At 38.8% G+C, this 13475-nt stretch overlaps 1 protein-coding gene across 4 annotated transcripts in view; it reads right to left on the bottom strand.

Annotated features, from left to right (window-relative positions):
- The window catches only part of ATP7A (ATPase copper transporting alpha), a 142277-nt gene that overhangs the window by 9066 nt on the left and 119736 nt on the right, over nucleotides 1-13475 (bottom strand). For all 4 annotated transcript variants that reach the window (XM_088833761.1, XM_055393800.2, XM_055393801.2 and 1 more), the window contains 5 exons: nucleotides 10234-10416; nucleotides 8253-8469; nucleotides 2858-3004; nucleotides 1916-2058; nucleotides 209-412 (listed from right to left, as the gene is read on the bottom strand). In XM_088833761.1, coding sequence (XP_088689887.1) covers nucleotides 209-412; nucleotides 1916-2058; nucleotides 2858-3004; nucleotides 8253-8469; nucleotides 10234-10416 — 894 coding nt within the window. The remainder of the gene's footprint in view (nucleotides 1-208; nucleotides 413-1915; nucleotides 2059-2857; nucleotides 3005-8252; nucleotides 8470-10233; nucleotides 10417-13475) is intronic.

The raw sequence follows: 13475 nt of genomic DNA, 5'->3' as shown, positions 1-13475 counted from the left end.
AGCTTGTCATTCTCATTTGATCCCCTGAATCGAGAAAGTCTGAAAGTAATTACTAAGACTTCTTATACTCCCATCTTGAATTCTCCCTTTCTCAAAGGCCTGAAGGATAGGAATTAGAAGGACGGAATCATTGTGTTTAATATACAACATTATCTCTGACCATGCAGAGCAGTCTCACACTCCTCAAAGGTCAGGCCACCAGACTTACCCTTATCAAAACCACATCAGCTGCTTCAATGGCTACGTCTGTGCCTGTGCCAATAGCAATTCCAACATTAGCCATCGCCAGAGCTGGGGAGTCATTGATTCCGTCTCCTACCATTGCTACCCGTTTCCCCTCCTCTTGAAGTTGCTTCACCTTAGCAACCTTGTGGGAAGGTAGAACTTCAGCAAACACTTTAGTAATGCCAACCTACATGAGGAAAAACAAACTCCACTCATTTCAAGAAATATTACTGAGTACCTGAAATACAGGGCTTCCCTGGTGGTTCAGTGGTAAAGAATCTGTCTGCCAATGCAAGAGATACAGGTTCTATCCCTGGTCTTGCCTGGGAAATTTCATAGACAGAGAAGCCTGGTGGGCTACAGTCCATGGGGTCAAAAACAGTCAGACATGACTGAGCGACTAAATAACAAAAACAACAAAGCCTAAAATATAACTGTTATATTTTATATAAAATATTTATTATTTTATATACATAACAATGATGGTTCATCATTTCATATGATGAGGCGCCTTCATTTCCTACCTACCAGATGTTCAAATTTTAAAATATTAGTAATATCTGGGAATAGTAAGACTACAGGGAAATGAGCTCTCTTAGATACTGTTGGTGGGTGTGTAAATGTGTACTGTCATTTTGGAGGGCATGTACCAGCATCTATCAAAGTGTGCATGTCATCTGGTTAAGGAATTCCACTCCTAGATATATTTTGGACATACTTGTACATGTATAAAAAGATGTATGTCCAAGGATGTATATTACTGCCTTAGTTGTAACAACAAAATTTTCAAAAGCACATAAATTATTTTTTATTAGAGGAATGGTTAAGCCAATTATGATACATTCACACCACGGAATTCAATGCAATGATGTACAAAGAATGAAGTAACTTTATATGTTCAGACATGGACAAAGCTCCATCGACATGGACGAGGCATACATATTATTATCTGAAAGAAAGTAAACTGCTAAACAATTTATACAAAAATGATCCAATTTATGTTGAAAATACCGGAACTATACATTTGTATATGAACAATAAGTATATGAGAAAGTGTAAGGGGAGAGGGCTGGACAGGGAGCTTGGGAAAAGGGTGACAAACTTTTTACTTTATATCCTTCTGTATCTTTTTATACAAGACAGTATTTATATATTACTTGTATTAGTCAATAGAAGAGGGGAGGAGGCATTCCATAGTAGAAAAGACTAACATGAGAAAAGTTTTAGAGGGAAGGTAAATGTGGGGAATCAGTAGCAGGAAAATGCTATGGAAGAGATGGTTCATTCTATTAGTGGTATCCAGGATGGACTAGAGAGGGCCATGCGTGGAGCTACTGCTGTACTTTAGGCATGAGAAGATGAGAGCCTAGCTTAGGCTGGCAGCACTGGTAGAGACTACGAGCAACATTTTAAAGGAAGCATCAACAGAAACTGTGTACAATGTCACTAAGCATCTCATGAATTAAGCAAATAGCTTTTTACTTATAACAGTTCCAGAAAAAAGTGCAAAGTCCTTCCTGCGCAGACAGTATGCCAATTCTTTTTTAAGGAACCAGGTATGGCTACTCAGGGATAATGAAAATAATAGGTAGTACGAATTCTTTAGCACCTGAAGGCAAGAAAGAAAATGTATGTGAAGAGTTAGAAGTTAACACATACTCCCACCCCAACTACTAAGTAAACCCATTACCTGAGAAGCAATAGATCTAGCTGTTTTACTGTTGTCTCCAGTCATCAGAACTACTTCTAAGCCCATAGATTTCAGAATATGGACAGCCAGTTCTGCTTCAGGCTTCACTGTATCAGCAATAGCTATCAAACCACACAGCTCATCTAATATAGGAGCACCAGAAAATAGAATTTGGAATATGGTGAAAGCAGAATAATATTCTGACTTAAAATTTCAGAAAGAAATTATTTTTGTTAAGCAAAGTTAAGTTGCTCAAAATACCCCCAAGACCACACAACCCCACAGTAAGCCTCTATTCTTGGTTGTGAAAATAGCACAAACCCCACAGTAACCCCACAGTAAGCCTCTGTTCTTGGTTGTGAAAATTTCAGAGTGAGGTAGGGGTTACTAATGAAGGTAATAATAGGAAAATGAAAATAAACTTTACTGGATACTAAAAGACTTACTTTCTTCCTTTAGAGAAGTATTGCCAAGAGCTCCAAACACTTCAGCTAATTTAAAAGCAAATTAAACTGAAACCCAATATTTTCTTCCTTTCAAAGGTGAAGGGGTGGATGAAAACAAAACTGGCATTTTATACTGGGGGAAAAAATCACTGAAAGTAGCTATTTTATTTCAAAAACGATAGTAAATGGTATTTTCTGCTTTTCCCTGGACATAAAAAGGCTATAGTAAGATATTGCCTTCATACTTAGCAAAGATTATAAATGTTAACTAATTAATCTCACAGCTACAAACTTACCCTAAGAAATAATTTAATAAAAGCCAGGCAAACGCAAGAGAATTTTAAATTAATCAGTAACAATTATGTATTGCTGACATTTTTATTTTTCATTCAGGCTTCTTTTGAATAACCCTCATAGTTCAGAGGTCTCTCAAATATACACAGGAAACAACTGAGATCACAACACTGAGTCACAGTGTACTTAAGGAAAACCTTACCATCAACTGCTACCAGTACAGCAGTCCGACCTCTTCTCTCATGTTCAGTCATGGAATCATTTACACTGTTATTAATGGCAAGACCATTTCTAATCATCCATTCCCGGTTGCCAATGAGAACTTTGTACTGCTGAGCATTAAGAGCATCTGAAAGAAAGTACAGAAAAAACATTTAGTTAACTTGTTTAATATTTATAACAACCCTTTAGGGACATTCCTCCTCTCTAACCTTGCAGTTACTACATTGGTTTTTTTGGTAGAACACAGCCTATGACAGTGATTTCCAAATGTTCAAGGAACATACTCTGCTCTTCTACGCCTCTGGGACTTTGCACATGTTGCTGCTTCCACCTGGAGGTCCTCACTTCTCCTCTCCAAATACCAAATTGCATCTTATTCCTTAAAAGCTAGTTCAAGCACTACTTTCTTAGTGATGCTTTCCATTCAACATTTCCTTATGATCTTCCATGGCAACTGAATAAAGTTAGAAATATTTAGTGTACATCAGTACAACCATCAATGGTTAGATAAGAACACAGAACTACAGTGATATCTTACTAACTTTAAGTGGGCCCTTAGTGCTTTCTGGCAATTCTACTGTATTTCCCTAGTCCATTCATTCTCCATTCTTTCTAGATGACTATTTTATACCTTTTCTTCTCCCATTCTCATACCAGATGATGACGTGCTTCCTACTTCAGAAAGAAAAGCAATCAGAAAAGAACTTCCAGAAGCTCTCATTGCCATATATACCCAACTACCCAAGCCTCTGTACATACTGATCTAGCTTCTTTTCTGTTACTATAAACAGCCCCTACTCCTATTTAAGGCCAACTTCGCCACTTGCATAAATAGATCCCTCTTCTTTGCCTATTTCAGAACATCCCTCCAACAATTCTCTCCTCTCTTCTGCATCATATTTTCTACTTCAGATGCACACAGTCCTATTTTTAAAAAAGAAAACAAAACAGATCTCATTTATCTCTCAAGCTACTGCCCCATTTCTTTGCTTCTGTTCATAGCAAAACTCCTACAAAGTGTTGTCTGTATCAGCTTCCCATTCTCCTGTGAACCTGTTCCAACTGAACTTTTGTCTCTCTTATGCCAAAGAATTGTTCATATGGTACACCAGTGACCTTTAATAAATGTAAAGGGTAATTCTTAGTCCTCATCTTACTTGCCCTATTAGCATTTATCACAGTTGACCATTCTCTCCTTGAAATACTTTCTTCATTTGGCTTCTAGAGCACCACATTCTTATGAGTTACCTCCTACCACTTCTGTTTTCTTTATTGATCATTCCTCATCTCCCTGACCTCTTAATTTGTAGTGTTGCATGGCTTAAACCTCTTCCCCACCAGTCTACTCTCACTTCCTGATTTTTTTGGGGGGCGCACCTCATGGCTTACAGAATCTTAGTTCTCTGACCAGGGATTGAACCCAGGCCCATGGCAGTAAAAGTGCCTAGTCCTAATCACTGGCATGTGTGAATATTCAGTTGCTTCAGTCATGTCCGACTCTTTGAGACCCCACGAACTGTAGTCCACCAGGCTCCTCTGTCCATGGAATTCTCCAGGCAATACTGGAGTGGGTTGCCATGCCCTCCTCTAGGAGATCTTCCTGACCCAGGGATCAAACCCACATCTCTGCATTGCAGGCGGATTCTTTACTGCTGAGCCACTGTGGAAGCCCCCTAACCACTGGACCACCAGGGAATTCCCAACTCTTTGAAGATTTTATGCAGTCTCATCACTTTAAAGACCATCTATATCAGCACTGTCCAACAGAACTTTCTGGGATGACAGAAATGTTCTACATCTGCTGTTTAATACAGTAGCCACTAACAACATGAGGTTATTGAGCACTGAAATGTGACTAGTATGGCTGAAGGGCTGAGTTTTAAACTAAATTTTAATTAATTTAAATAGTCACATGTAACTAGTGGCTACCACACTGGACAGCACAGATCTATAAATGGATGACTCCCAAGTCTACAAACTTGTACAGCCTCCTGCCTCCTTGACAGAATATTTACACAACATCTCCACTTGAATAGCTAACAGGCACTCAAACTTAACATGTCAAAAACTGAACTCCTAATCATTTTTCTTCAACATTATCTCTCCTGCAATCTCCATCTTGTTTAAATGGTAACTCCATCCTTCTAAATTGGTTAGGCTGCAAACTTTGGCCTAATTCTTGACTCCTGTTTCTCTCATCCTCCAATTCCAATATGTGAGATCTGTCAGTCATCTCTCTCTTCAAGATACATCCTGGGGAATTCCCTGGCAGTTCAGTTGTTAGGACTTCCATTGCAAGGGGCACAGGTTTGATTCCTGGTGGAGGAACTAAGATCCCGCAAGCCATGTGGCATGGTCAAAGAAAAAAAAAGAAGATACATCCAGAATTTGACCACTTCTTACAACCTCTACTGTTATTACATTGGTCCAAGCCATCATCTTTTACCTAGATTATGGCAACTAACTTTAAGCCCACTAACTTATCCCCTTGCTTCTGTCCTTGTCCCTACACACAGAAACAGTGTATTTTTACCAGAGAAACCCAAGTAATACTTTTAAAATATTAAGTCAGATTCTATCACTCCTACGCTCAAAACTCTCCAATGGCTTTCCAACTCAGGGTAGAAAGCAAAGTCCTTACAATGTTCCCAATCATTTACTCTGTTCTAGCCACAGGGTTCCTCAAACTAGTCAAGCACACTCCTGACTTAAGGCTTCTGTACTTAACATTCCTCCTACCTGGAATGCTTTTCTCACAGATATTTATGTAACTTTATCCCTCCCTCGCCTCAAGTTTTTGCTCAAACAGCACCTTCTCAATGAGGCCTACCCTGATCAGCCTATATAAAATAGCATTCCCTAGCATTCCCACGGAGAAGGCAATGGCAAGCCACTCCAGTACTCTTGCCTAGAAAATCCCATGGATGGAGGAGCCTGGTAGGCTGCAGTCCGTGGGGTCGCTAAGGGTCGGACATGACTGAGCGACTTCACTTTCACTTTTCACTTTCACACATTGGAGAAGGAAATGGCAACCCACTCCAGTGTTCTTGCCTGGAGAATCCCACGGACGGGGGAGCCTGGTGGGCTTCCGTCTATGGGGTCACACAGAGTCGGACACGACTGATGTGACTTAGCAGCAGCAGCAGCATTCCCAAATGGGCTTCCCTTGTGGCTTAGCTGGTAAAGAATCTGTCTGCAATGCAGGAGACCTGGGTTCGATCCCTGGGTTGGGAAGATCCCCTGGAGAAGGGAAAGGTTACCTACTCCAGTATTCTGGCCTAGAGAATTCCATGGACAGTCCATGGGGTCACAAAGAGTTGGACACGACTGTGTGACTTTCACTTTCTAGCATTCCCAATATCACTTGCTCTTCTTCATTTTCTTCAGAGCACTATCCATCAGACAGACTGTACTTGCTTATTTATTTGTGCACTGTCTAGCGTTCTTTCACCAGGAATGTAAACTCCATGAGATAGGGTCTTTGTCTATTCTATTCATTGCTGATTCTTTAGTATCTTGAACAGTGCTTATAAAACCTGTCAGATGAACGAAATCACTATGTGTCAGTGTGCTTGATACTATGAATTCATAGACAAATAATAAAGAAATCACAACTTAGCACAGTCAGGAAGATGAATAAAGAATTATCATGCAGTGTGCCAGATTAAGTATAGTTAGGACTAAAAAGGAAGAGCAAATATCTCTGCCTATGTATGTCAGTCAGTGGAGGCTTCACTAAAGAGAGATGTGAGCTGAGTCTTCAAAGATGAGAAAATAGTAAATAATCTAACAGGCATGAAATGACACGATGTACGGAGAAACTCTAAGTAGTTCCATAAGAACGAAACACAGGGTACATGGGTGACAGTGGGAAAACACAAGACGGGTGGTGCAGGGAGGCAGGAGACATATCACAGGGAATAGATCTTGAACAAAACACAGAGAGACTGGACTTTGTCCTGTCAGAGATGGAGAGCCTATAAAGCCAGGATCCTTAACAGATTTCCATGGAGGGGCTTAGGGATATATACAAATGTCCAAAACAGAAATTTTCTAAGTAGTGGGCATAGCTTTTATCTCATTCCTCCAAAGGTTCGTGACTCAAAAATAGGTTATAAACCATTGCAATAAAAGGTATTAATCAGAAATTGATATAATTAGGTTTGAATGTTAGCAAAATTACTCACGTACAGACGGGTGGGGAGGTGCAAGTACAGTTAGGTAGGTATATCTTGGTTTTGGTCAGATGGATAGACCAACAAGAAACTCGGGAAAGTGGCGTTGGCTGCAGATACGGATTTTAGAGTGGCAGTGGAAACCCTGCATGTGGTAGAATAAGCAATAAGCATGAACGAGATTATACAGAGAGAGTATGTAAAATCAGCAAAAGACAAAAGACCAAAACTCTGAAGACACCCAACATTTGAGAGCAGGAGAAAAGAGCAATCAGGTGAGGATTAAAAAGAATAGCCAGATTGGTGAGAGGAGACGCTAGAGAAAACAGTCATGGAATCAAGGGAGAAAAAAAATTTTAGGAAAGAAGAAACGGTTAACATAGTCAAATGCCTTAGCGAAGTCATGCAGCAATGAAGACTGAAAACTGACCACTGGAGAGGGGACTAAACAAGGTCACTGGTGGACATAAAATAGTTTCACTAGTATGGATGGGGCAGAAGCGGGACTGTGCAGTGAATTCAGCCTGCTTAGACTAGTCCTTTTAGAAGCTTGGATATTAATGAAAAAACAGACAGATGGGACAAAAATCTAGCGATTTTGATGGGAGAAATGTTTCTATGTTGAGGAGAAGGAGCTAAGACAAAGAGTTGGGAAAAAAAAGAAGTAAGGGGATATAATATAACAGAGTGTGAGGTCCTTGAAGAATCAAGAGAAGGTGAGATCTGGAGCAAAGATGAGGGGATTCATTAGGTAAGAAGAGGCATACTTCCTTCTCTGAAAATGGAAACATTCTGGGCAAAAAAAAAAAAAAAGAAACTGAAAGAACACATGTCTGAGAATATTAAATTTCTGTGTGAAAAATAAGCCAGACAATTTGCTTAGAGAACTAGGGAGAAGGTCATAAGAGCTTGTGAAAGATACAAAATGTCTGGAGCAGCTGTGGTGAGAAATAAAGACAGCTGAACTAAGATGGAAGATCAGCTAGAGCTAGGGTTTATCACGCTCTACTGTACTCGAGTGAAGTTGAAAAACATTCTTCAGCAATTCAGTGAAATAATTAGAAGGCCTGTGGTAAAACTGATTTACAAGAATGAAACCATTATGTCAATCTTTGTTTCTTAGGTAACAGTTCAATATATAAGGTTAGATACCTGTTAATAACTGTCCCATAATTGGTACTACAAAGAAAATTAGCTTACTTGAGAACTGAGCATCAATAATCATGGAAGACGAAGTTGATGACTGTTCATTACTCTCATCTATTTGAACCAGGGATGCATTTTTAATATTATTTTCCTCTATCTTCCAGTTATTCTTGTGTAGCAAGCCTTCGATATTGGTGACTTTACAGTTAATGCCACAGCCTGGCACAACCTGGAAATCTATGCAGGTACCCAAGGTTTCAGTGTCCAGCTCCTAACAAATAGAAACAGAAGGATTTCCTCTGCTGTTCTAACAATCCAAGGTCATCATTAGCAAGATCAAAGATTACTGCTGGTTAATTCTAAATGTTTTGATACAATCTACAGGCCTGGTTAACTCTAAATGTTTAGAATAAAATTGTCACTTATCGTTGCCTATGTGACAGTGGGTTTAGATAAGGACAAAGGAACAGAGCATTGAGTATAATGTTCAAAGTTACAGGAGAACCTCATAATCCTTTTAAAAAATCCCACTCCGTAAGATTTATACCAAATTTAGGGAAAGAAAATATGGAAGGTTTATCAATATTCTCTGTCCTATCTAGTAGAGAATTACAAGTTAAATAATTAATTCTATTGTCAAGTTAGATTTTCTATTCAGTACCGGGCAAAGGGTAACAAAGAACAGAGCCTTTAGTTACCAGAGGGCCTCTCTAGTATGATTTTGTGTCCTTAGTAAGCCAAAGGATTCTGGTGACCATCACTGTTTCCTGGCTCTTTATATATTTGTCCTCTCCATTGTTTAATTTGGGTGTATAGAAGCCAGGTCAGTAATAGTTAACAGGTAAAAAGGAAAGAACAAATAAAGAAATGGCAACACCAATGGTGAAACTGCCACATTTTAACTGAAAAATTATGTGAGATAATTTACAAAGAACTTATATAAATCAATAAGAAAAGGTAAACAATCTTATGAACAAAATAGGCAACAGATACAAGCAAACAGGGTATAGAAAGAAATGCAAATGACAAATATGCATGTGGAAAGATGCTCAACCTTATTCACAATTAAGACAATGCAAAGTAAACAGTCAACGAATAAATATTTTTTACTTACTGAATTGGAAAAAATTAAGTGTCAGTGAGAATGTGGGGAAATGTCATTCAACTTCTGGTGAAAGTATAAACTGGTATACCATTTTGTGTGGGTGGTGATAAAAATATGCCATTTTAAGCACTGGTAACATTTATCAAAATTTAACTGCACCTATCCTTTGATCCAGCAATTACATTGATAGGCATTAAACATTAGAGATAAATATGCAAAAGCTGACAAGGATGTTAACCTCAGGCTGTAAGAGCCAAAAAGCCAATCATACAATGGAATATAATATAGCCATTAAAAACAATGAAGCAAATCTGTATGTCCTGATAAGGAAAACATCACTTAACACAAATTTTGTAAAAAATACCAAAGACTGGTCATTGTTTTATCATCTTTCTATGTAAAGTTTAAAAATAACAAATGTTGGCATATACACTAAAAATGGTTAACAGATGCATACTTTTGTAAATATACTAAAAATTATTATTAATTATTTATTTTAATTGGAGGCTAATTACTTTATTGTATTGGTTTTTCCATACATTGACATGAATCTTGTACACTTTACAAGGGTGAACTTTAGAGTATGTGGATTTTATCTCAATAAAGCTGTTGTTCAAAAAGCCTGTTAATACTTGTTAAAGTTTGGAGAGAGGAATTACAGAGAGGGGCAGGGAATGAGGCTTTTCTTTTTCATTATGTAATGCTGAACTATCTAAAATTTCCTCCCATAAATATGTATTATTTCTATTTTATTTCTTAGTTGACTGGGGTTATCTGTGCATTAGGGTTACAGTTAATTTTCATTTTCTTATTTATACTTTTCTGTATGAAGAAATTAACACATATAAAATAAAATGAGAAAACACAAGTTTCTCTCGTTTCATACCAATTATATATGTAAATCATGAATAAACAAGGAAAAAATTGTACCTGCTTGCAGTATTTGGTTATGGCTGCTCCCAGAGGGTGTTCACTGTTACTTTCAGCAGTTCCCACAATAGCCAGGATCTTATTGCGTGATATTCTGTTACTTTCCACTAGAACCTTTACTTGATTCACTACTGGAGTTCCATGGGTAATGGTTCCAGTTTTATCAAATACCACTACCTTTACCTGGAAGAAAATCAAAATAGAATGCACTGTATGACTTGATAATTCTTAGTATCAGCATTCCAGAATTGAGAAAAAAGGTTTACTGTGACAAACACATTACTATTTTGTTTCTTAATAAGCTGACTTTGATTTCATTGGACTTAAATGGTCTTTGGGAGACTATAAAGAAGGGAGAATAAGGGAAGAAATATCGTTAGTTACACCTAATAACCCTCCCTTGCAAATGTCCAATGTGCTGTGGACATGTGTTAAATAGCTATAACTATCTGTTAAGTGAAATGAAGTGAAGTCGCTCAGTCGTGTCCGACTTTTTGCAACCCCATGGACTGTAGCCTACCACGCTCCTCTGTCCATGGGATTTTCCAGGCAAGAGTACTGGAGTGGGTTGCCATTTCCTCCTCCAGAGGATCTTCCCAACCCAGGGATTGAACCTGGGTCTCCGGCATTGTAGGCAGACGCTTTACCATCTGAGCCACCAGGGAAGTCCTATCTGTTAAGAGTTGACCATTAATAGGTAACTTAGGCCTCTAGTGCCTCTAAGGAAAGAAAAAGATTTTCAATACTAATGAATTTTAGATCTGTAGTGGAAAAAAATCTGGGCAGTAGGCAAATAATTACAATTGAGTAATTAATTTGAAGTGTGCACCAGCTAAAACCTTCTGGGTTGCTTTGACTTTATTGAGTCCAGGTGAGAAGCTTAGCCAGAGACTACAGCTCAGGAAATCAACGAGGGAAACTCAGATTAGGCAGGAAGGAGGATAATCTGGAATTAGAGAACATAGTTTCCTCACAGTAAACTCAGACAATGAACCTTGAGAAATGAATAGCTTGAAGAACCAAGGTGAGAAGAGATCAGTTCAGTCAATCAGTCGTGTCCAAATATTGCAATCCCATGGAGTGTAGCACACCAGGCCTTCCTGTCCATCATTACTCCTGGAGCTTACTCAAACTCATGTCCATTGAGTCAGTGATGCCATTCAACCATCTCATCCTCTCTCATCCCGTTCTTCTCCCACCTTCAATCTTGCCCAGCATCAGGGTCTTTTCAAATGAATCAGTTCTTCATAACAGGCAGCCAAACTATTGGAGTTTCAGCTTCAGCCTCAGTCCTTCCAATGAGCATTCAGGACTGATTTCCTTTAGGATGGACTGGTTGGATCTCCTTGCAGTCCAAGGAACTCTCAAGAGTTTTCTCCAACACCACAGTTCAAAACCATCAATTCTTCGGTACTCAGCTTTCTTTATAGTCCAAATCTCACATCTATACATGATTATTGGAAAAACCATAGCTTTGACTAGACGTACCTATGCTGGCAAAGTAATGTCTCTGCTTTTTAATATGCTGTCTAGGTTGGTCATAGCTTTTCCTCCAAGAAGCAAGCGTCTTTTAATTTCATGGCTGCAGTCACCATCTGCAGTGATTTTGGAGCCCCCAAAATAAAGTCTGTCACTGTTTCCCCGTCTATTTACCATGAAGTGATGGGACCAGATGCAATAATTTTAGATTTCTGTTGTTGAGTTTTAAGCCAACTTTTTCACTCTCCTCTTTCACTTTCATCAAGAGGCTCTTTAGTTCTTCTTCGTTTCTGCTGTAAAGTGTGGTGTCATCTGCATATCTGAAGTTATTGATATTTCCCTGGCAATTTTGATTCCAGCTTGTGCTTCATCTAGCCCGGCATTTCTCATGATGTACTCTGCATACAAGTTAAATAAGCAGGGTGACAATATACAGCCCTGATGTAGTCCTTTCCCTATTTGGAACCAGTTTGTTGTTCCATGTCCAGTTCTAACTGTTGCTTCTTGACCTGCATAGATTTCTCAGGAGGTAGGTCAGGTGTTCTGGTACTCCCATCTCTTTAAGAATTTTCCACAGTTTGTTGTGATCCACAGAGTCAAAGGCTTTGGCATAGTCAATAAAGCAAAAGTAGATTTTGTTTGGCAACTCTCTTGCCTTTTTGATGATGCAGTGGATGTTGGCAATTTGATCTGCCTTTTCTAAATCCAGTTTGGACATCTGGAAGTTCACAGTTCAAATACTGTTGAAGCCTGACTTGGAGAATTTTGAGCATTACTTTGTTAGCGTGTGAGATGAGTGCAATTGTGCAGTAGTTTGAGCATTCGATGACATTGCCTTTCTTTGGGATTGGAATGAAAACTGACCTTTTCCAGTCCTGTGGCCACTGCTGAGTTTTCCAAATGTGCTGGCATACTGAGTGCACCACTTTTACAGCATCATCTTTTAGGATTTGAAATAGCTCAACTGGAATTCCATCACCTCCACTAGCTTTGTTTGTAGTGATGCTTCCTAAGGCCCACTTGACTTCATATTCCAAGATGTCTGGCTCTAGGTGAGTGATCACACTATCGTGAATATCTGGGCCATGAAGATCTTTTTTGTATAGTTCTTCTGTGTATTCTTGCCACCTCTTTTTAATATCTTCTGCTTCTGTTAGATCCATACCATTTCTGTCCTTTATTGAGCCCATCTTTGCATGAAATGGTCCCTTGTTATCTCTAATCTTCTTGAAGAGATCTCTAGTCTTTCCCATTCTATTGTTTTCCTCTATTTCTTTGCACTGATCGCTGAGGAAGGCTTTCATTTCTCTCTGTGCTATTCTCTGGAACTCTGCATTCAAATGAGTATATCTTTCTTTTTTTCCTTTGCCTTTTGCTTCTCTTCTTTTCATAGCTATTTGTAAGGCTTCCTCAGACAACCATTTTGTCTTTTTCTTGGGGATGGTCTTGATCACTGCCTCCTATGCAATGCCATGAACCTCCATCCATAGTTCTATCAGATCTAATCCCTTGAATCTATTTGTCACTTCCGCTGTATAACCGTAAGGGATTTGATTTAGGTCATATCTGAATGGTCTAGTGGTTTCCCTACATTCTTCAATTTAAGTCTGAATTTGGCAATAAGGAGTTCATGATCTAAGCCACAGTCACCTCCCAGTCTTGTTTTTGCTGACTGTATAGAGCCTGAGCGACTGAACTGAACTGAATAGAGCTTCTCCATCTTTGGCTGCAAAGAATGTAATCAATCTGATTTCAGTATTGAG

This window comes from Moschus berezovskii, chromosome X (assembly GCF_049115385.1).
Source record: "Moschus berezovskii isolate FMDL1 chromosome X, NW_MosBer_1.0, whole genome shotgun sequence".
Lineage (NCBI taxonomy): Eukaryota > Metazoa > Chordata > Mammalia > Artiodactyla > Moschidae > Moschus > Moschus berezovskii.
This window is presented reverse-complemented; position numbering and strand designations above follow the sequence as displayed.